Source organism: Halichoeres trimaculatus, unplaced genomic scaffold (assembly GCF_033239565.1).
Source record: "Halichoeres trimaculatus isolate MK-OKI-2021-1 unplaced genomic scaffold, fHalTri1.1 fHalTri1_scaffold_1, whole genome shotgun sequence".
Lineage (NCBI taxonomy): Eukaryota > Metazoa > Chordata > Actinopteri > Labriformes > Labridae > Halichoeres > Halichoeres trimaculatus.
The window spans coordinates 31,265,138-31,288,747 of record NW_027437179.1 but is presented as its reverse complement, the minus strand read 5'-3'; the positions used below and the strand labels follow the sequence as shown (position 1 = coordinate 31,288,747).

The following is a 23,610-nucleotide window of genomic DNA, read 5'->3' as shown; positions in this document are numbered from 1 at the left end:
CACAGAGTCTGTCTGTGTGATGTAAGACTCCTCTTGCTCCGCTCTCAGGGGGCATGCAAGTTTATTTTAGGGTTCCTATGGTTCAGTTTTATCATGTAACTGCCAGTTTGCAAGCTTTCAGCCCAACATGCCTTACATCTGATGGTTTCAGTAAGAAGCCCGTCCTACTTTACATGTTTACTTGAGGTTCCTGTTTACAACCTGCAATGTAGGGCAATGTAACATGACTCACTGGGACACCAATATTACTGCCTTCTTATGTTTAAAATAAAAAGTAAAAAAATTCACTAGCTGTTGCTAAAAACTGAATCAATCCTCAAGCAAGAAATCCCTGCGTCTGTTAGCAAACAATGTTGAACTGTTTTACTGAGTGTGGCTAAAGTTAACAGAGCAAGCACCACCTGCTTCTTTTCAGGTTAACACTCACTTTCTCATGCTCCAGTTGGGCAGTTATGTGACAGTTAACCAGGTGTTGCCTAAAAACAAAATTAGGGATGCACGATATTATCAGCACAATATCGGTATCGGCTGATAAAAGCTTAAAAACACGTTTATCGGTATCGGCAGATGTGAAAATTTCTGCCGATATGCACAGCCGATAAGGTGCTATTCAGTTAGGATTATTATTATTTTCCATTTAAAAAATAAGCTCCTTAAATAAAATGTAGCACTTCATTTATTTGCACTGCAGAGCTCTGTGTCTGTCACCAGGTTGTTACAGTAGCTCTAAAATAATCAAATGCAACTTGGTTATGTTTAAAAATTCATTGTACATTTAAAGTTCATGTGATCTAAAGAAATTATTTTTCTGTATTTCAGTACTGAATGTCTTGAGTTTGAAAAATAATACATTTCTTAATTATGGTAAAATCAAATGTTTTTTGTCTTGTTTTATGTGTGTTTCTTAAACAAAGAAGACCGTCACAATAAGAGTAACATATAAATTCCAGTACAGGATAGACTTAGCTTTCTTTACAGTGAAAAAAACAAACAAACTTGTGATTATCGGTATCGCTATCGGCCAAAAGGGGTTTCGATATATCGGCATATCGGATATTGGCAAAAATCCAATATCGTGCATCCCTAAACAAAATTCATTTCTTGTATAACAATACAGCCTAAATATGCCTACGAGACATTATGTTTCATCCGTGCTTACTTACATCCAGGTTGTACAGCATTATAGCATTTTGCCAGCAGTATTTACAGTACCTACAGTGGTGGATTTGTAACAGCTTAGCACATGTTATGTGACGAGCATTTTGATGTGTAATTGTTAAGTTGGCTAAATGCTAATTAGCAGAAATCACAAGGCTAATGGGTCAAACAAAAAAGTCAGACATTATAGTTTTCTTATTTTAAATAAAGCATCAAACAAATGTCTTCATGAATCTTTATCAATAGAATTTGAATATTGTTTGTAAAGGCAGTTATAGAGATGGAGGAAGTCCCATTTATGGCTGTAATCTGGTTTCTGTGTCTGTCTGATCAGAAACCAAATGCTTCTTAGAAGACTTGGTTTTTACCTGTAGAACAAGTTTCATGTCACAAACACTAGTTTTACAAATGGATATTTCAGCTGTCAGTGTGGAATTGTGTTTTAGCTGTGACGTGATGTGGCTTTGTGTGAAAAATCACCTCTCAAAGGTTTGTCCTTGACAGGTTTTACCACAGATTTTAAAATGATAGAAGAACCCTGTCCGCCCAGCACACATAACTCTGGTACAGATGGACAATATATTACAGGACATAAATATCTGACAGGGAATAACACAAAACATTGAGCTGAATGTAGAAGAATGAGCGACATTTACTGTAACTTGCAGAGAAATGTTGTGGGCTGAATTTCTCAAAGGAAATGAAGTTCACTGTTTGCTTCTCTGTAATGTTTGCCCACACCTTTTAGCTTATTGAAGAGTAAGGTCAAAAGATAAAAGAGGAAAGAAGACACTGATGTAGAAAAGGCTTCTCATTTATTTGTTTATGCGTGGCTCTGCTGTCACAGTGCAAAATAAGGTGACATGACTGCACACACACCCCAACCTCAAACACGTATCCACATCTGCACATGTACGTCACACTGTAACCAGCAGATTGTGTAAAAAACGTGGAGCGTATGAATTCGATCTTCACTTTATTGAACATAGAGTACCCAAATTGCTGCAGATAGACCAAAAGATTGAAACAAAAATCTGATTTCCCTCCCAGACAGAGAAAAGGAACGTGAAACGACAGAACAAAACATAAAATATGCATTAAAAGAGTGCAGGAACAAAACAGAAATACTCATAAATAATAACCCAGGATGCAACAATATGAACGTGTGCTTTTCAAATGGAGATATCCCTCCCTTTCTCTCCTCCTTCTGTTTACGCTATAGCTTGTTTTGCTCTCCATGTCACATAACATGCACCAGCACCATTCTTCAGATCGGTTTCTTTCAGTGCATCAGCACCGCCTCCTAATAGAGAAAATAATTCATCACTGGAGCAAACATGTTGGCACATGTCTGCCTGAAAAACAATCAAGAACTGCTCTGTCTTCTGCTGAGTGTCTGCTACTGCTGCAGCGTGTGCTTGTGTTTATCTCACTCTGCTTTTCTGCACATGTTCAGGAATGAATGAATGTAGCAGGCACAGGTGTGTAACCTCAGCCTCTAACACACATAATAACACACCTGTCAGCATCTGATTACCTTTCACAGGATGTAAAAATGTACAGGCAGAACCTCATGCCTCTTCTCTTTCACTCATGCAGAAAAAAAAACAATGTGCTTACAAAGAAAAAAAACTGTGAGATTTCTCACTTGATATTTTACTGCATGTGGCTTTATTGTCTTCATATGTGCACACTCATGCCTACCCATAGTGCCTCAGCGCTGTGTGTATAATACCAGTCAGTTTTTAATGGAGATTAATGACAGGGTGTCCAGCAGGGTGTGTGAATAGTGACAGGGTACTGTTTTTGTAGAGCTGCTGTGTACGCAGACTGTCACTCTTTTATTTTCAACCACAAAACCAGCACACGTCCGGATTATTGTGAGAAATGGTCGAATATGCAGCTTTGTTCCAGCAGATGAAACATTTCTTATTGATTTAAGACATTTTAATTCCAGAGTAGAAGTCCACATGGTGCTTCACAGAGAAAAAAAAAAAGGACTTTTGGATGATGTTGGGTCCATTAGTGTGTGTAACTGAATAAGTGTTTATCCATATTCCCAGAACGGACACACTGAACAACAATGAGTCCACTGTTGATAAAGGAAAAATTTATAGAAAGAAAGACTATTACACAGGGTGATACCACAATTTTGTGCCAAAAACAGTGCAGAAAATGCACTGAAAGCTCACCAGCTCCAACCTGGTCTATTCTTGGCGCAAAGTGGAGCGCACCCTCCGCAGCTGTAATTTGGTGACAGGCGCACATGTGCGCACGTCAACAAAGCCTAAGAGGCAGGTTTGCAGAGTGTCAGGCACATTTTAATGAGGAACATTAACAATCACAGCAATCGCTATTTAATGTAACCGTCTGAACCAGCATATACATTTATATCTAAATTAACTGTCTCGTCACATCTGATGTCAGATTAAAGCCGTTTGTCATAATGGAAAGTTAACCTGACGGCAGCTGGAAGTTTGATGCACATCTTACAATTAAACAATAAACAGCCTTAACATCTGATACTGAGTATATATCTGGCTTCTCTCATTTCATTTAATTCAAAGAAAAGAGGGAGAGAAACGACAAAGAAAAAAACAGACAAAATAAATGTATGTCACTCAGGATTTACCCATGATTTCCCATATTTCTCTGTTTAAGTCTTTATTTTTAACGTGATCTAAAAAGATGGAGTACATTATGGTAAGGAGGATGAGGCGGAGACACCGGGAGAGTATACAGTATATCACCAAAGGTTCTGCTATTTGGCGATGACAAACCAGGAGTGCAGGTGGATCAAAAGTATTCTGAATGGATAAGCCAGCTGTGTAACTGTCTCTTAATTTTTGTACTCCTATTAATGACAAAGGAACAGATTACATCTGTCCCGGGAGCTGGCCCACACGGGGACACCATCCTCCTGCTGCAGAGTCAGCGGCTCTGACCGTCTCCACTACCAGGTCTTTCCAGCACACTCTCCGTGGTGGCGGGGATCAGTCAGACCAATCAGACGCTGCGCCTCGGCCACAGTGCATTTAAAGGCGAGGAGAGGCGCTTATTTGATTGGTGAAAACAGCGCTCGGCTGTGTTAAACCCACTCACGGCTTTTCTCTTCCCTCTCTGCCATTTGCGCGGACGAACTCCTCTGCGCCTTGAGTGTGCCTCTCTTGGCACTGCAAGAAACTTGCAAAGTTCGCCGGTTACTCCTTGTCTGTGCGGCGAAGGCTGGCGCAGGGCAGGTGCGCCTGCGCTTGCGCCTGGTCTACGAACTTAGAGCCCTTTAACTTCACTGTTTTGAGAACTGCTTTTATACTGTTTCAGCCAGAAGTGACTGTATTCCAATAATTTAAGATACTTTAATTTTCATTTAGTAAAATGAAAAGCATTTCAACACAGGTTCATCAGAATAGGTATTGGATTCAGTCTGGACTTGTTATTTTGGCTCACAGCAGCTACCCATCTTGCTGAGATACAGTGATGTTTTCTAAATGCTTTAAGAAAGAATAGTTAAAAGTTCGCTCAAGTACATGAACCTGCAAAATGTACAAACGAAAATCATAATGTGACAAGAAATCCAGAATAACTGCCTCACTGTTGGATAGTTCATTGGCTTTATTAGACTTGCAGGACTCATTTCAGACCTTTAGACTTGATTTGATTGAGAAAAGACAAGAGAAGAGGAGCATCAATTTATCCTGCATTCAGTGCGATAAGGCCTGTGGCTCATGTACATGGGGCGCCTACTCTACAAACATCAGCTTTAAAGTACTTAAATGTGACACATTTACCCACCTAATTTTATGTATACCTATTACAAACACTAATTCCTCATTAATATATGTATTGCTCAACTGTAGTTTCACCAAACTCTTCAAAGGGGCAAGAAAAAGGTAGAAATCTTATTTTTTAAAGTCTGGGAACAGTCCTTTTGTAAAATTTACTGAACTCCTTTCATCACAAAGCCTCCCACTGTGATTCAACGTCAGACCAAATCATAAACTAAGGAGCAAGATACCAAAGGAATAGCTTTTAATTGAAGGCTAATTTCACTAGTACAAGTCTATTTTGTAAATCAGAGGTTGTATTATTTTTGCTCAGCAGGAGTTTTTTTTTTTTTTACACCTGAGCACGTTCTGATGCAGGGTTTCCTTTTTTATTTTGCAATTTTTTAACATTTCGTTCTGAGTGGTAGTCTTTTTCATCCGGTTTTTACATTTGGTGTATTAATAGTTTGCAGCTTAGATCTCACAGTATCTTAAAGTGTAGTTGATAATGTATTTTTTCTTCAAAAAGGAGAAAAATAAACATATTCTGATTGCAGAAATCTGAGTCCTAACTTGTCTCTTTTGGACAAAGAAAAAACTTAATTTTTTTCAAGCAGTCAATTCTTTCTTGTAAGTTCGATATTTGATGCCTTCTCTTGACCATTTTTACTTAAACACAGCTTTAATGTCTTTTTAAATCCATTTATAATCTTCTCAGGTAGTTTAATGTGACATTTAAAATCCCCCCCTGAGGATTGTTGAATAGAGAAAATCACCTCTATATTTAATTACAAGAAAATCACAGATGATTGAGCTTATGTCAGCTCAGTGCCGCAGCTCCTCTGAGACGTGTTGTTTACACTCATCCAGGTGCACGTTTTATTTACAACACAGCATCGAAATATAGGGAGGAAGAGGGTGTCTGACTTTTATTGAATGCAGTCAGACTGAATTTTTACTGTATCACCTTGGGTCCAATTTTCCCAGCTCTCACTGTAATATTTCAGCCTTTCCTCCATCACCTCTCACAGACAGGGGCAGTGGAACTTCAGCTTCAGGCAGCTGTTTGGTTTTTGGTTTGGTGACCTTAGATTTTGATTGAGGCTGCTGTTGAATGAGGGACTGGGAAAATATTTCAGAAAAAGTCTCACTGCGATGGCAATAATAAAACCCAGTGGAAGTCTTGTGCATTATGAAAGAAGATTTTCCAGTTAATAAAGTTTGATGGCTTTGCTTCCATCATTGTACTGTAGAAAAATCCTCCAGCAGTCACATTTTGTTTATTGCTCAATGTATTTCCACATCATCAGCTCCCATTTCGATGACTTTTTTTTTAACACAGCCACTCTGCATAAATACTTTCTAATGGTCCACTTTTGTTTGTCCGTTGTCATCAGAAGCTGTCACATAAAATGCTCTTCACTCTTGTTTACTTTCCAGGAAAACAAATTGTTCTTGAATTTGAAATGATTTCTACCACATTATGCAAAGTGCTTCAAAAATCCATGCTGGTTTCTTTCTCCTACAAATGGTCGAATTTATGTCCTATTATTGTGTTTGTGAATATTTTCAATGTGTAAGTAGAGACAAAACAGATACATAAATATGTGATGTAGCATAATGTAATTTAAAATAATGAAGGCGGGATAAATGATGGACAAAGTAGTTACTGTAAAAAACGTGCAATTTGTCAAATATGTCTTACTAACACATTTATTTCTGTATGAATCTCTCCAACACTGGCTGTTTCACAGCTTTTTTAGAACCCATTAGTTTTGCTGCAGGTTACTTACTCATGCTTATCAGTTGATGAAGACTTTTTACAGCATGAAAGTTGAGCATTTAAGTCCAAATATGTGATCACCAAATTGGAAACACAGACTTAACCTGACTTTCCTACTTGGAAAAAGTAGGAAGGACTTGGAGCTGAGCAGAAATAGTTCCTTGCCCCATAAATGTTTGAGGGATGCATTATTTAAATCTACCTCTTGAACAGTTTGTAAGAAATTGTTCGTTTTTCAGCAGAGTTACTCTATCTTGTGATTAGCTCGAAATGCTCCAAGAGCTAATGGGAATTACAGCTGGGCTAGCGTATTTCTTTAGTTACAAAATATGGCATAGATGTTAGGAATCTACATTTTCAGATTTGTTGACCTGCGGGTTATTTTCTTGGTTTATAATTATTTTATCTATTTTATGTAAGAAAATGTAAGAAGAACCCTAGTAAGCCTCCGAAGTGAAATCAGCTGGAGGCTGGGGGTGCTAGCTCTGAAAGTGTTGTCCACACAAATTTAGCAGTCATGACATGGTTATCAGCAGATTCAGTGATCCATGTTTGGATATGTAAAGTATTTTGCTGTTAGTTTTTTGAGTATTTCCTAACTCTTGGACGGGTTGGTTAGTCAGAATTTAGATTTCTGTTAAAAAAGTGTTGTTTCAAGACATCATGACTGGACAGTCATCCCAAAGGAAGCAATGATTTTTCTGGCTCAACTTTCATAAAACTTCAATCTGTTCAAACGACAACATTTTAATTTGATCTGTATAAATTAAGATTAATTCAATGTACTGTATTTAAATACAGGATATAATGTCTACTTGTTGGTTCGGTGAGGTTTTGTTTACCTCCATGTACACCCTGTGCTTGATTACCTCCACCGAGGAGGTTATGTCTTTGGGAATTTGTCTGTGAACAACATATCTCAAAAAGTAATGAACGGATCTTCAAAATGGGATAAGGAAGGAGTGGTTAAATTTTGGAGGTGATCCGGATCACCATCTGGATCCAGGACTTTTTTAAAGGATTCTCTATCATTGGGCTGTTTTCACAATTTTTATAACTCCACGATAAATGGTCGCATTGCTTTGCAAAACAATACAAGACAAAGTCAGGATAATTTTTAACAGATGTGAATAGTCCTGGCAATATTCTGGATAATAAGATCTGGAAGATGAAATATGTACTGGCTCATCATAATTTTTCAACACTGTCAGATAACAAATTATTGTACAAACCTGCAACTAACACCAAATTGTATCAGACAGTCTGCCGAAAGGGAGTATAACATTAAAGTAGGACTAAAGTGTTGCATGACAATCACAAAATGCTTGGTGGAGGTCTGCACTCTCTGAGTGCTTTTCTATTTTATTGCTTTTTTCTACAGTAGCATGAATTTGCAGGTTTGTGTGTTTTTATGGCCGTGTTTGAGTTAACATGTAGTCGCTGTAGCCGTCTTTGTTCTCATCTCACATTGTGCCCCAAATTCACATAATTCTGGCCAGTCCTCCGTCAGTCAGAGGGACAGATGTGATAATCATCTTCCCAAATCTCTCTCATCTCTCTTTCAGTGCTCATCTCCGTAACCTGATTTATCCTCTCGCTCTGTTTTTCTTTTTTTAGTGTGTGTGTGTGTGTCTTGATGAAAAAAGGCAGCTGGCAGCTCTGCCAGAAACAAGGGATAATAATGGCGTGGAGAGGAGCCATACGTGACACTGCTGCTTCCTGTTCAGGCCGGCAGGTTTAGTGGTGTTAGCATGCAGGCAGCTGTCCAGAGTGCAGACGGTGATAGCTGATATTTGGTGGAACAGGGTTCAGGGGCAGAGGGTTTATCTGTTTGGTTATTGAGGCAGACGAACGGTGTAATCCCAAACATTATTACATCACCCTGCATCATCAACAAACTCTGTCCTCTTCCTCCTCCTCTTCCTCACCTGTCAATCATCCATAGTTTCAAGGTCAGTTAGGTAACGTTCTGGCAGGGCTGATCCTTTGAGGGATTGAAGTTTCTGCAGGAAGATTAATGGATCACAGATTGATTGGTTGCTGATGTCACAGGGTAACAAAAGGTTACGCTGAAGTGCACCTGCAGCTTTAATCATCCATTGTTTATTTCCTGCATTCAGAACATTCAATTCTTTCTGAAATGATCACAACAATCAGACAGACGTATCATTTTTTTTGAACTCCCAGCTTCAGACAGGAGACTAAACGTTTCTCGGTTCATCAGCACACACAGAGTGAATCACGCAGCAAAGTGAGGTCCATAAATCTCCTCTTGGATGTAACAGGAAATGCAGTTATTCAGCTCAGTGAACACAACCCAGGGTTTCGATATCTATTCTTCCAAGACTTACACTTTTACTGATGTGTTTCTCTTTCTCTCTTTCCAGTGCGTTACCTGCTGAAGAACAATGTGAGTCCAGACCTGTGCAATGAAGATGGTCTCACTGCTCTGCATCAGGTACGACCGTCTGACTCAGTCACACCTTGTTGCTATGAAACTCTACTATCTGCTCTTTCTTTGCCCCCAAAAGTGATAAGGGGGAATGACCTTATTTAGGGCTTGTTGCAACCGATTATATGTCCAAATGAACTGTGACTGAAGGATTGTTGTGTGAAGACCTAGTCTGAGCTGTCCGCACAGTCTGTTTTTCCACAGTCTGAAAACTGGTAAAGATCTAAAAACCATCATCATCACCATCAAACTGGTTATGATTCCTGATTTTGTTTCAATGATTTTTGAATATTGAAAAACATTAAATATTCTAGGAATGAACATCAGCCTTTCTTCAGTGTTGACTCTATCAAATGTGAATTATCAGCTGTGACAAGATTTTTATTTTTATTAAACAAACAAACAAAAAAAATCTTTTTTTTTTGAAGATAGATAAAATATGGAACAAGAAATGAAACAGTGTTCTCTTTTAAAATTTGATTTTAGGAAATGATTTCTTCACCCCAAAAGTGACTTCTCTCCATGTTTTGTTCCTGAATGTGATGAGGTATCACTGCAGTTGTGGCCAGGGGCATTTCTGTGAACAAGAAACTAGGGATGCACCGATCCGATCCTTGTATCGGGTATCGGTGCCAATCCAGCCCCTCAAAACTGGATCAGGTATCGGTGGGAAAGGATCAGTCCAAACTTGACACTAAGGCTAAACTATGATTAAGTCTACAGGGTGTAAAATTTTACCATCAAATAGTCATTTCTGTAAATTCTGAAGCATTTGTTTTAACAAAACTGCTGTTAAGCATTTAAACACTTTTATATATACATTTAATATTTACTTCAGTTATTTCATACGTTCTCATTTTTATGTTTTACTCAAAACATTACCAGTCTTATCCAACAGCAGAGCATTCAGGTTATTATTTAACACTGGTATTGTATCAGGATCCGTATTGGTTGATACCCAAAGCCCAGGTATCGGTATCGGTACCGGGACCATGAAAGTTGGATCGGTGCATCCCTACAGGAAACCACAGCACACTGAATAAAGTGCATCCCACAAACATCAAACCCTGATGAAGTTGAAGATTCATCTTATTAGTTGCTCTTCCCTCCTTTTATGAAATGTCTTTGTCTTTTTTTAGTGAAACCCTGCTGAGCATGCCGCAGTCCCCCATGAATCTTTGCTCGCTACTTTGTTGATGCACTCCATCACAAATAACACAACGTTGTGTCAGCACAGCAGGTCCTAGTAGATAAGTGCTGCTCCTGTGGACTGAAAAATATCCACTGAGGTTTGATGTAAAGATTTATGTTTCTTTAGGAACTAGAATTCTCAGGCCTTATGGAATTCATGAATCTCAACATCAGAGGTAGAAACACAGTCATTACAGAGTTTGTGTGAAATGTCAGAGGACAGGCCTTTATGGGTGTCTGGATGTGAAACTCAAGCTGTCTGTTTGGTTCCTCTTGTGAAACATAACAGGCTGTAAAATCAAACCCTGGGACACAAATATGACACCTCTGTGGTGTTAAATGTAAAAGTAGAAAGGCTTAAATGGAGCATCTTCACAGCATTGGAATTCCTGTGTCAAAAAAGGCTTCGGACAGAACTCTCCACAGTGTAATCTTAAAATTAGAGAGGGGTGAAGTGCTTTTTAAGAGATGGACTTATAAATGCCATACTATTATTTGTCCTAGTACTCTCTAATCATATGGAACATAAGGGTCAATTCATGTAGTTCCTTAACACTCAGAAACTCCTGGTAGTGAAGTCAACAGATCATCAGAATATCTGCTTTTTTCACTTAGATGGCCTAAAGTTTCTGAATGTAATACCTCTGTTTTCACCCTTTTGAGAGTTTAAGTGTGTCAAAGTTTTTTTCCAACAGATTATTGAGACTTTTGTTTAGTAAAGACAAAGAATAAGAGCTCATATTCTTTGCAACTGAAAAGACATTTTAAGATAAACAGTGTAGCATTAATATATCCTTTTGAATGTTTTATAAATGCTGATAATATATATTTCCATGTTTTTGTACCGCAGCTACTTACAAAGTGTCACAGAGTGGCTAAACCACCTTTTGTGGGTTGTTTACTTTCTTGTATCCTCCCATTTGACACACCAAAAAACTGATTTGAATTGGATTATAATCTCTTTAAGCAGATTAAAATTCTACGTGGAAGAAACTAACCAACAAATTTCACATCAAATAGCCGGACAAAGACGAAAACAGCTTTTACAATTTATGCGTTTTTGTTTTTTTTTTGGAATCTGTTTTAAAAGCTTTCTCTTTGACAGATGACAGATTCAGTGTTTCCTTCATCATGTGGCCTCAGTTTTGGTGCATTATTAAATTCAAGGAAACCAAATAGTGCTTAGTGAAACATTAGGAAATAAATTGATCTTGCTTTCTGAGTCATGTAAAGTATTAATTTTTCATTTAAAACGGACGGAATGCTGCACGTCAGTCAGATTTTCATAGAAAACCCTGAAAACAAAATATTCCTCTGGAAGGTTTCCATCCTGCCCGACAGACTACAGAATGTATTCCCGAGTTTATTCATTTTTGCATCTCTCTTCCTTGAAAACTTTGGTAATGACGTCCAATTTTACCATTTACATCTCCTGCTTTTTTGAAAATCTGATTAAATCATTTCCTGTGATTAATTCACAGCGGTGGAAATTAAAGGCATTTGCAGAGTGGTTTGTTGAGTCATTTAGATATTGAAAAGATGACCTTTAGTAGAGAGGAAATGAGTTCAGTATTTGGGAAATGAGTTCATGTTAATGTAAGGAATAGATAAGGAAGATTAGAGTCATTATTACGTGTTCATTAGAGGCAGAATGATAATCGAAGCCTGCGCCTCGCTGCAATCACAGCCACAAATCACTCCTCATTCAAGACCATTCAGCTGTCTGTGTAAACAACTGATCATTATATGTCTCATTTTATTACCAATCAGCCAGACTTTAATGTGAAATGTCTGTATTTTAACTGTTTCCTGACTTCAAGTAGCCACTTTATCAAACTGAAGGTGAAGATTTTCACATTTCCAACTTGAAACCTTCAAATCCTAACGTTGTGTTATAAACTGAGACTTATAGCAGACATTGTAACTCATCTGAGGCATAAACCTGTCCAATATTTTACTGAGTATCATCTCTGCTCACTCCAAAAGAAAAACATTTTCCTTGAAGAAGACAATCAAGGACATTTTTGTTTGGAAATTAAGCGAAAAGTGCAGCTGTACAAAAGCATCCCAATAGTGTTAAAGTGCAGTGATCTGCAAACCTGTAGCAGAGCTTAATAACTGTGTCTTCTCAATGGGAGCAACAGTAATCTTCACAGTTTAGATTCAAGATGGTTCTTTCAAAATTGCTTCTGGTGTCCTCACTTCAAAAGTGAAACTGAAATTGCTCAAAAAATCTTTACTTTCATATCACTGACCCCACAAAATTGTCAGCAAATGACAAATAATGAGGCTTTTTTTCTTTAAGTTTTTCCACCATTTGTAAGCAGGTGTCAGCTAACTGCTACAGTCTTTACTGTGTGCAGTAGTCTTACCTGTATCATCTCATACTTAAGGGGGAAAAGTGGCCTTTTCTTGAGACCAGTTTAAATGATTTTTGTTAAACCTTACCCTGCATAGAACAGCAGGAAAACTTGACTCAAAGCTGCTGCTACAGGACAGAATTGATGAGGCAAGCAGCCCAAAATGAAAGACAAGAAGGCATCCAAAAGTTTGTCTTTTGTTTGCTGAAATGCTGATCTCTGGAAAAACTCACCATTATGTTTTTGTCCATGCACGGAAAAAGAGGCTGGCACAGTCAAAATGTCCAGACAACAGGATTTCATCTGGATACCTACATTTAATAATGGGCTGATTTGCAGTACCATCTCTCGTATTAAGGATTGCAACATCGACATTGCAAATATGTTATTTTGTTATCATTGTAGGCTCAAACTATTGGTCATAAAGTTTGTTTTTTACTTTGGTTTTGACTTTAGATGAATATGTCACAGTAGCCTTCACAATTTCTTCAGGTGCAAAGCTTTTGAATCGCTCTGCAATACTCCCCTTAAACACTAGTTGGTAGGGCTGGGACGATATGCTATTCTTGCGATTTGATACTATTATGTTTTTGGGGTGCTGATAGATTTAAATTGAGATTCTTCAATGTTTATGATTTTTGAGATTTTTTTGTTTGCTTTTTTAACACCAGACCACAGGAAAAAGTGAAATGATGATGGTAATGTCTACAGACAATACCAGGAGCCATATTTTCTCATAAAATGCACACCACGTGAGTCAGAGAGAAACATTTCACCCTCTGCTAAAGAAAAGTGGTAACTTTTTTCCAATCCAGTTTATCAACAAAGTTTGAAATTAAGAATTTGAATTCTGAAAAAAAAAAAGTTTTTTTTTTTGACAAAGAATCCCGATTTTGATATTGTCAAACAAAAAAATCTTGATTGCTCATACAACATTTTTTTCTCCCATCCCACTAGTTAGCAGTACAATTTGTTCCTCTTTTATTTTCTGCTTGAGGGCTAGCCTCATGGGGCACAGGACCTAGAACGCTGAGCCATACTGGCGCTCCAGCAGTGCAATTCTTTTGCTTCATATCACCAGTTTCCTGTTTTTTTTCTGCTAGTTTATGCAACGGTAGACAGTGTACACGGCAGTGTATAATGCATGGTATCTAAAAGTTGTAAATGCAGTAAACAATGCTCCCCAGTGGACCAATTTGCAGGGTTCCATTGTTTCAACCCAAGGCTACGTTTCTGAGATAGTGTAGGTCAGGCATCTTCATTGGCACAGGGCTAACTTACATCAGTCTTTAAACAAAGAGATTACCAAACCCACGGCTGCACGTTTTACCTCGGTAAAAACAAATCAGACCTCCTGAAGAGCCACTCCTCTTATTCTCCATCACTTTCTCCTCTGTTAATCATCCTCTATGGCCCCTCTCCTCTTAAACGTGTCTCTTTAGTTGATCTAACCCTCTGATGTTTTTTGTCCTCTCCCCGTCCTCGCCTCTCTTTGCTCTGCCTCAACAATCATCCCCGTCTCCCATTCCCTCTTGGCTGCACAGCGCCTAATATTCAAGCTCCCGCTGTGAGGCAGAGAAATGAACATGAGGGAGAGAAAATTGATGCCCATCAGTCACCTCCTGCACGGTCGGTGTTTTAAAAGCTGGGGGCAGTTTGCTGCCGAGAGATCAGATTGACCTTTGGGCGGTGAATGTGTGTGTACAGGTAATCTGCTATTTGGATGGGTCAGCCCGTGTACTGTCCTAAAGATGAGACCTTTTCACACCTGATATGATTCCACATACAGCACCATACACACAATGCAGACAGAGGCACACATAGAAAAACATTCACACACACCCATCACAGAGGTAGACAGTGAGAAAGATGAAGAAAAGTAGAGGCGGTGTTTCTCCTCAAACGAGATGTCAGACCCATCTCGCTGTGGTCTCACCTCACTGAAATGAGACATTAATCAATACACGACCTGCAAGGGGCAATGTACTGTATATGATTGAACACACACACACACACACTCAAAAACACACACATGCACATACACACTTTTTAATATTTACTGTCAGCCCTTGAGGAGAAGTTAAAGCTTGGCGAAAGCACCTTGGCAGCTTTATATCCACACTTAGTCATCTGTATCACTCGGGGATGATGGGAAGGTAAAATGGAGACCTTGTGTTCAGCGACAAGGTTATGTACACACATATGTGTGTGTTTAAATGTTTGTTTGTAAGGCGGTGGCTCATATTTACTGCAGAACAGCAGGACATCGTTCACTATGTCATGTAGTTTAAAAGTTTGATCACACTGTGCAACAGCTTAAAGCTCCTGTATGCGACTTTTTGATTCTGTTGATTTGGTGCCCCCTCTGGACACAGCAGAGCTTTTTATTGCTTTGTTGAGCTTGTCCTTAAAAAAAATGTTTACCCTGCTTTCTTTTGATTTTCAAACACTTTCACTGAAAATCTTTGCTGTGTAAAATGTAAACAAGAGCTGTTTTTGGGGCGTACTGGTAATCCCATCTTCTGATTCATAGGTAACTATGTGGAAAGATTAAGTCTTCTCACTTATTGTCTCTGCTGCTTTTGTAGTTCACAAAAAGACAGCATCAACTTCCAATTAGCTATCTGAAAACCAGCTGAAAATTCCTCATAGGAGCGTTTAATAAACTCTTTCAATACGTTAATGTCATCTACAATGTGAGCTGCATCCTTTGCACTGATGCAACTAATGCAGCAGGTGGTGCCCTGCAGTGTAAAGCACGCTGGATACTTTGCAATGCAGATCATTCAAGTGGCCACTGTCAAACAGCACTTCTAACTTCACTAGATCATAACCGTACTCCTAAGCAAGATTAATCTATTTAAGACCACAGTTGACCAGCAGGGGGAGTGGTGTGAGTCTGTGAATTGTCTCTATGCCACAACATTAGCATCACTGTTGATTGAGCTCAACTTTACTACCGCTCCATTGCAGGATTTCAATCACTCATGCTAGGAGGGTGCTAAGAAGAGCTACATGGCTGCACAGATACTGCACTTTGCTGAATGCAATGAAAGTCTGCACACAGAAAAACAGTTTAGCTGTTAGATACTGATTGCACTTGGCTAAGGGGTTTGGATGCCGAGACATTAAGAGAGGTTTTTAGGAAGGTGGGTAGAAGGCAGAGTTATTTTGTTGGCAGTTTGAAGCTGTTTTGTTTGCACCATTAGCAGCAGGGATTCATGACAGGGCAGTCCCGCTACTGATTGTAAACATAATGTGTCCTTTGATTTTTGACAGAAAATAATTCACTGATAGCCGGCTCTGTGTAAAAATTTGAAGGAGTTTTAAAGCTTTACTGCTGAAAATGAAGAGAAAACAAGATCAGTGTTTAAAGTTGTGTAATCCATTACAGTCAGTAGGATGGACAGTCAACTCAAAGTCCTTTTTTTAAAAAAAAAAGTACATTTTGTGAGCGGCTTTTTTGTGTCCAATTATTTTTTTGCACTGTGTAAATATTTTTCACTGCACATGGAAAATACGGGCCAAAAAGTACACCACACTCACATTTCACCACCACCACCACCCGCTGCTGTTTGTTGTTTTTGGGAAGTTTTACAGAGAGTCTCTGTGTGTAGCTCCAGATTTAACAACTCTCTGTGGCTGTATCTTCTTTCACTTCTCATAGAAAACATCCATATCTCGTTCCATGAGTTCTTTTTATATTCAGTACAGACGCCGATACAAAAACACCTCTGTGATGAACAGCAATGGGTACAAAATTAAAAAATAAAAAAACAGCAAAATAAGGTGTGTGGTCAACATTGTGCAATAAGAGTCGCTATGACTTGGTAGGATTCAACATCTTTGAACTTTGGCATGAGAATGAAAAACACTAATAATGGTGGGACTTTATGTCAGTCTAAAATCTCATTAAGTGGTGAATTCAGACGAGCTCTTTCGTGTACAAAGTCGATCTTTTTTGATTTCCTCTGTTTTCTCTTACTGTTTACTGACCTCATCCTGAGACCAGTCCCATCAGAATAGAAACATGTCATCACAGGATAATGGAGATTACAGGTCATCGGGTCCTCATACTAAAGGGACTGAGCTTTCAGGGAATCATTTAACCATCACTCATTAGTACATTGTGTCCCTTGTTAGTCCTCCACAGTAAAAGCCCCTGACTTAATGACTGGTATGGAGGAAACAAAGAATCCCAGGAAATGTTAATCACCAGGGTCGTGATTTCCAGTTACAATCTACAGATATTGACATGTGCAGGTGCTTTTTAAAATACACTCTGTTTAGCAGCCTGCACTGACACATGTTAAGCTAATCAGTTTGTAACATACTGACCCTGGTTGGGTTGACTAAGGTCCTCGCACTCATAGATCAGCCTCGTCTCCTGCTGTGAGGCCTTAACTTGTCTGAATAAAGCAGAAGAATACAGCCTCCTCATCTTCTTTTCTTTTGTTTTTCTCACCGCTAAAGGTAGTGACACCTCAAGGAGACAGGTGACTGGTTGAGATCTTGTTTTCTGAACGACCTCAGAGGTTGACAGAGATTGTAACCCTGCCACTGTATTCCTTCAAACACACCTGCCTTATGTTGTCTCCTCTTTTGTTGTGTCCCAGCTGCTATTCAGCTCAGAGCTCTGTTTCCAGAGCCAGAGGAGGGTGTGGTTGACTGAGAGGGAGGAAAGACCCTGAGCATAAACTTTCATCTGTCACATTTAAAAAGAAACAACATCTTCAGTGAACGAGCACCTCAAATGTTCACATAGGTTTGACAGAAACGGGTACCGAGACATCTGTGGCGGCCTTTGAACTCGTGCTTTAATGATGATTTGTCAGGTTTGAGACGTGAGGTTATTCCTATCTTTGACTTTACATTAGTCATTCAAGTTTTCAGTTTTTCTGAGGAGCTTGAATTCAGACCTTCACACTTTTCCACTAGATTATTCACAGCCAGGCCCAAACTGATACTTTCTGTATGCTTTCAAATTTGTTGAGGCTTGGTTTACAGTAACGGGCTGTGAAAGATATTTAGCCATTAAATACATAATTTTGCCACACAGTAAAACACAGACTTTGTTTTCTATAGTATCACAGTGAACTGAGGCTTTAGCTTTGGGTGTGACACTGCACAGTGAGTCTCCTGGCTCTCCCACTGCCTGGATTCAATCTATCAAACCTTTATGGTCTAATTCCAAACAGCTGAACTCATCACTGTACAATGTTAGCACTCTCAGACTCTCCTCCTTCAGGATTTGCATCAGTCCAATCAGCTCTGGTAGAAATTGAAAGCCTTTTTATGATTTAACCTCCTGCAGCCTCAGCTGTGCCACCTGGTCCTGGTCAGAGCTCATTTAGCCCCTCCAGTATCTCAGCCTCACATGCTGCTGGTGAAGGTAGCAGAGAAGGCTGCATGTTTTAGTGGAGCCCAAGACTCTTTATGGAGGGAGCAGACATTTGCATGGAAAGATGTGATTCAAGCAAATTTACATTAAAAAAATATAATTTTCAACATTCGCTTTACTGCAAAGCTATTATGTATTTTAACTATAAATCCAAGCAGCTGTACTAACTTCCTGCCACAAAACTTTTTGTAAAACCTTTGTTAAGATGTATTCTTGAAACTCCTGAAAGTTTTGGTTGGCTGCGTGTGTGAACACCAACAGCCACCTTAACCGCAAGTGGAGTTTTTTTTCTGCTGACTTTGTGGTAAATTTTCCCCAAGAAGTCAAGGATGAGATGTGAAAATATAGGGAATATTAAGATAGATTCTTCAAAATGAAGTTAATCCTTAGCAAAACATTGTAATGATCACAGTGTGCTTCTAAAGCCAAGATTTAAGGCTGTGAGAGACGTATAGACAAGGAAATTTTGCAATTATTATTTTTTTGGGGGGAGGGGGGGGGCTCCTGAAAATGTTAGGACATATAACAGAAAATTTTCAAAATATTTCAGGTGCTATGCCCCAACAATTTTCCAAAACTGCTCGTCAACAGGCCTGAATTAAAAAAAAAAAAACTAACATTTTTAGGTATGCATTTGTGAAAGAAGCTATAGTGTTTATCCCACACATTCAGACACATATTCACTTATAAAAGACCACTTCACTGCACTTTTATGCACTCTTTATCAATCAAAAAGTAGGGCATCTTCTCCTTAAACAAAAGTATACATTTTTGCTTGAATTGGCTTTTCAGCCCCCTGTGATCCAAAACTGATTATTTGCACAAGTAATTCATTGATATGCTATTATATGCGTGTGTTTGATTTTTTTTTTTTTAAGTTTATTTTTTTGGTCTTCTTGCTTTTATTTGATAGGACAGCTTGGGAGAGACAAGCCATGACATGGGGAAAGAGGAGGGTATGACTTGTACTGAATCATACCTACGAACAATGTGACAAAGACATCAGCCTCTGTACATAATAATAATAATAATAATAATAATAATAATAATAATAATAATAATAATAATAATAATAATAGTAATACACTTTATTTGTAAAGCACTTTTTAAAAACATTCGTTTACAAAGTGCTTCAACAGCAGGAACACAGGAGCGCAAGAGTTTAACATCAAGGGAAAAAAAAAAAAGAACAACCAAAGAAGGTAAATAAAATCAAAGAACATTTAAGACAAACACAAATGGCAAAATGAAATATAGAGAAGTCATAACACAAAAAGAACTTAAACCCCAGAAGTGGGCACAACAGACCAGGCCCAGTCGCTAACCATAGACACAGAGGAGGCCCAGACCTCACAGGGCTGGAGACACAACACACCAGGGTACAGCAAAACACCAGTGCAACTGGTTAACACCCTGATGGTGTTAACTAACAAGGACGGGTCTATGTCCAGTGACTCCAGCCTCCAGCCCCATGAAGGAAAGGGCCCCCTGAAGGAACCCAGACAATACAGGAACACTGCTAGATAAAATGAGACGGTGAGGACCAAAGTAAGCTAAAATACATAAATAAAAAAATAACTAAAATTAATAAATAAAATACATAAATAAAAAAATAACTACAATTAATAAATAAAATACATAAATAAAGAAAAATAACTAAAATTAATAAATAAAATATATTAATAAATGAATAAAAGTAGGAGACAACAATAAAACAAAATATAGATAATAAAAGAGACAGGAGTAACACAATTAGCTTAAAAGTCTTCAATAAAAGATTGAAAGAATGAGGAAAGATGAAGCAAGGATAAACAATCTGAATAAAGTAATTAGACATCAGTCTGTTAAGATAACAATAAGTCAGTAATGGATGAAGAAACTAAAATGCTACATGGGGCAGCTTCTTTAGCAACTGAGCTTAACTGGTGCCTCGGACAAATTAATTTTAATAAATGTCACTAAGCTGTGTCACTATATGTGTTTATTAGATCGAACCCCTTGTCACATCATTATTTAGGGTGGTGAGGTGTTTTACAGAGAGGACCTAAGACCTTGCAAACCCCCCTTTCCTTCAGTGGTGTAAGCACTGATCAAACTTTAGCCTTACAGTCTTAGCCCCATTTCCATGTAGCTTTGCTCTTCAACCCCAACCACAATCTGCTCAGCCCACCGAGCGATCCCTGTAAGACTGCTGCTGTTGTTCTCTTGCCTCGTCAGAAACAATCCCAGCCTTTGTTAGAGCCACACGTCAGTCTTTGTGTGAATAGTTGTCATGAAAGGCACATTATTTCCCTGCGTGCCTCATTGTCTTGTTGCCAAGATAAGTCAGGTGGAGGCTGGTAAACAGCCCGTCAACAAAAAAGATTCAGAGTGAGCGTGCAGGTAGGCTGAAGTATGTGTGGGTTTAAATCAGGAGGAGGAGGCTAAGAGATTAGCTGTGATGGTAGCTAGCATGTGGGTTGCTGCCTCTGGGGTTTTACTGTTGACATCTGTCATGCTGCTGCTGCAGGCGTTCACTTTACATGTGAGCTAATCTATCAGATGTCTTTGACAGGCGAGTGTGTTTCTTCAGGGTTTTGTTCTCATCACTTTTTATGAGGTTGCATATTCCCCCTGAAAAATGTCTTTTTCTCAAGCTTGCCAATTACCAAACAGTGACTGATAATGAAATCTATAACCCGCTCTCTGAATTACCATTTCCGTGTAACAAGATGTGCAATTTTCCAATTTGTTACTGCCAACGTACAAATCATATACTGTAGGGAATTTATGACTCATGCTCTTGCGTTCTCTTTCTTTGAATCTGCTTTTTTCCATCACACGCGTACAGGAAGTTGTTGACACAAATAAATCTGCTTTCACAGAGTGAAACTTCTGCTTTTGCAACTGTACAAGCAGGTCGCAGAGACAGGCTTTTTCTGTTCTTCACCTTCCTGATCTGATCATCACTGACAGTACAGGCCTGTTACAGCAATTCAAACTGGAGTCTTATCTGATTTTTAAGCACATGATCATTTCACTTCAGGTTCTTCCTGTCTCATTTTCACCTCGTGGTAGAGTTTACTCCACAATATTTCACATCAAAAGACTGAAAAGGTTTAATACATAAAGAACAGCATATCATCAGCATATCATCAGTACATCGGCATATAAATCATTTTCTCTGTAGGACTTGTTGGACACCTGTTGGTAAAATAATTAATGAAGGTATCTGTGCCTGCTCTTCTATATGTCTGACAAATCCACAGGTATGTTAAAATGCTTTATGACATCATGAGAATATGAACAGCTGTATCCCTGGCAATTACTCTCTTTAATGTCATTTGAATTCAATTAGCAAGGCCTGACAGTAAATGAAAAAAAAAGAGTGAGACTGAAACCTCCTGAGCTGAGAATGTGTTTGTCCTGTTTCCAGTCAGCCTGCGTCTGTGTTCTTTATGCATCCATTTCACCTCGTCCTGTCTGGCTGCTATCTTTCTTCTGCATCTGAGAAGTAATTTCATTTCCTCTCTTGTGTTGTGTATTAATTTATGTACTCCCCCAGAGTCCTTATCAGACTAGCCTCTGCTGTCGGAGCTACAAAACTCCAGAGAATGCACACAAGTCATTTTCTCCTCACGTCAGTGTGGTCTAATGCTGTCATTCCTATCGTTGTTTGAGAATTCAGCGTTTTGTTTTTTTCATTTCTTTTTAAGGAGGCAGAGACAGAGATGAAGAGCAGGTGACTAAAGGGAGAGATTGTGGTTTTGTTTTGATGCCAGAAGGGATGTAAGGTCACCAAACATGGCAGCTTGAACAATGACAGTGTCAGCTGCATCCAAAAGTAACAGTTTCTTTACACACTTTTTAGATTATAATTCACTTCCAATCACTAGGGCCGGGGGGATACGCTTTTCTTGCGATTTGATTCTATTATGATTTTTGGAGTGTTGATTTAATCTAGGTTGCAATTCTTCCATATTAAGGATTTTTGCAAATTTTAGTTTGCTTTTTAAAGACCAGACCATGTGAAAAAAATACATGATGATGATGTCTACAGACTATATCAGGAGCCATATTTTCCCATACAATACACATCACGTAAGTCAGTGAGAAATATTTTACCCTCTGCTGGAGAAAAGTTGTAACTTTTTTCCAATCTAAATTAAAGATTGTAATAAAAAAATGATAATTTTGAAAGAGAAAAAAAAAAGATTTTTTTGTCAAAGGATCCAGATTTTTTTATTATCAAACAAAAAAATCCAGATATATAGTTTTTTTCTCCCACCTCTAATATTCACAGTCTTAAAGGTCCCATATTCTGCTCCTTTTCTGCAGTTTTATGTGGATCATTGATGTCTTCATGAAATGGTAGTAACATGTTTTGGTCCAAAAAGCCAATAAATCAAGCACAGCAGCATTGTTTCCAGGCTCTCATAGCCCCTCTGTTCAGAACGCTCTGATTTAGTGGGCGTGACCTTCATATGTAAACGAGCCACTGCTGATACTGCCCTGCTTTTCTATGTCACTGAGAGCGAAGTCATGAGCTCTGAGTGCACAATGTTTAGAAAACAGCAAAGCTTGTTTACCGTAACATTACAGGCTAAGACAACAGGCTAACCGCAGCTAAAGTTAGCATCCTGAAGCTAACACAGAGACAGGGGGGACACTGAGGAAAAGCTCTTACATCTGCTCCACAGCGCACAGCATTTAAAATACTCACATTTCCAGGGTCCCAGGTTTGTTGGCGGATGGTTGGTAATGCACCTGGATTCAGGACCAGTCTATTCTCTGGCCCTCTGTTGTACTGTCCAAAGCTGGAAAAGCAGTCGGCCGTGAAGTGACTAGCACACACATGCACAGTTTTACTAAGTGTAGCTGGCACATTTCCTTAATAAATGAACTCTAGCCACTTAGTCTTGTCTTGGAAAGGGATGGAAAGTTTGTGCATGGAACTATGTGGCTGTTTACAGCTGCTGCTCCAGCAGCGGGCAGGGAGGGGGTTCAGGGGTATCTGCTCCGATGGACCAATCAGGTCAGACTTGGTCCTGATTGGTCAAAAAAAGGGAATCGCTGACATCGGCAATTCCCCAAAATCCAAACAGCTCATTTTAGGTCAGGATTTTACATTCACAAGCACTACTAAGTACAGGTTTTGTCATTAAATATCACATTTTGTGCGCTGGGAGGAAAGCCAAAGACCCACAAATTTCCCTAAAAGACCAAACAAAGTAATTTTTGCATAATATGGGACCTTTAAAATGTTTTTGTCTTAGTGTTGGCCCTCGGCTGCCCTGACTTGGCATTTCTATTTGGTTTCTGTTTGTTTGTCTGACTCACTCTTCATCCTGCTCTCAGGTACTTCAATTCTCCAGAGATTACACTTCAGCTCATCCTCTATGTTAATCCTTAAAAAGAAAAATTCACTGCACACCTCACTGTTGAAGGTGTTCAAGGTGAGCATGCACCGAGTGCTGGAGTATTTGAAGATTGGAGCAAGAGGCAGAGGAGGACTAGCTTAG

At 38.9% G+C, this 23,610-nt stretch overlaps 1 protein-coding gene across 1 annotated transcript in view; it reads left to right on the top strand.

Moving 5' to 3' along the window:
• The window catches only part of ppp1r16b (protein phosphatase 1, regulatory subunit 16B), a 120,938-nt gene that overhangs the window by 70,477 nt on the left and 26,851 nt on the right, over positions 1-23,610 (top strand). The window contains exon 3 of the mRNA XM_074674953.1: positions 9,093-9,163. Coding sequence (XP_074531054.1) covers positions 9,093-9,163 — 71 coding nt within the window. The remainder of the gene's footprint in view (positions 1-9,092; positions 9,164-23,610) is intronic.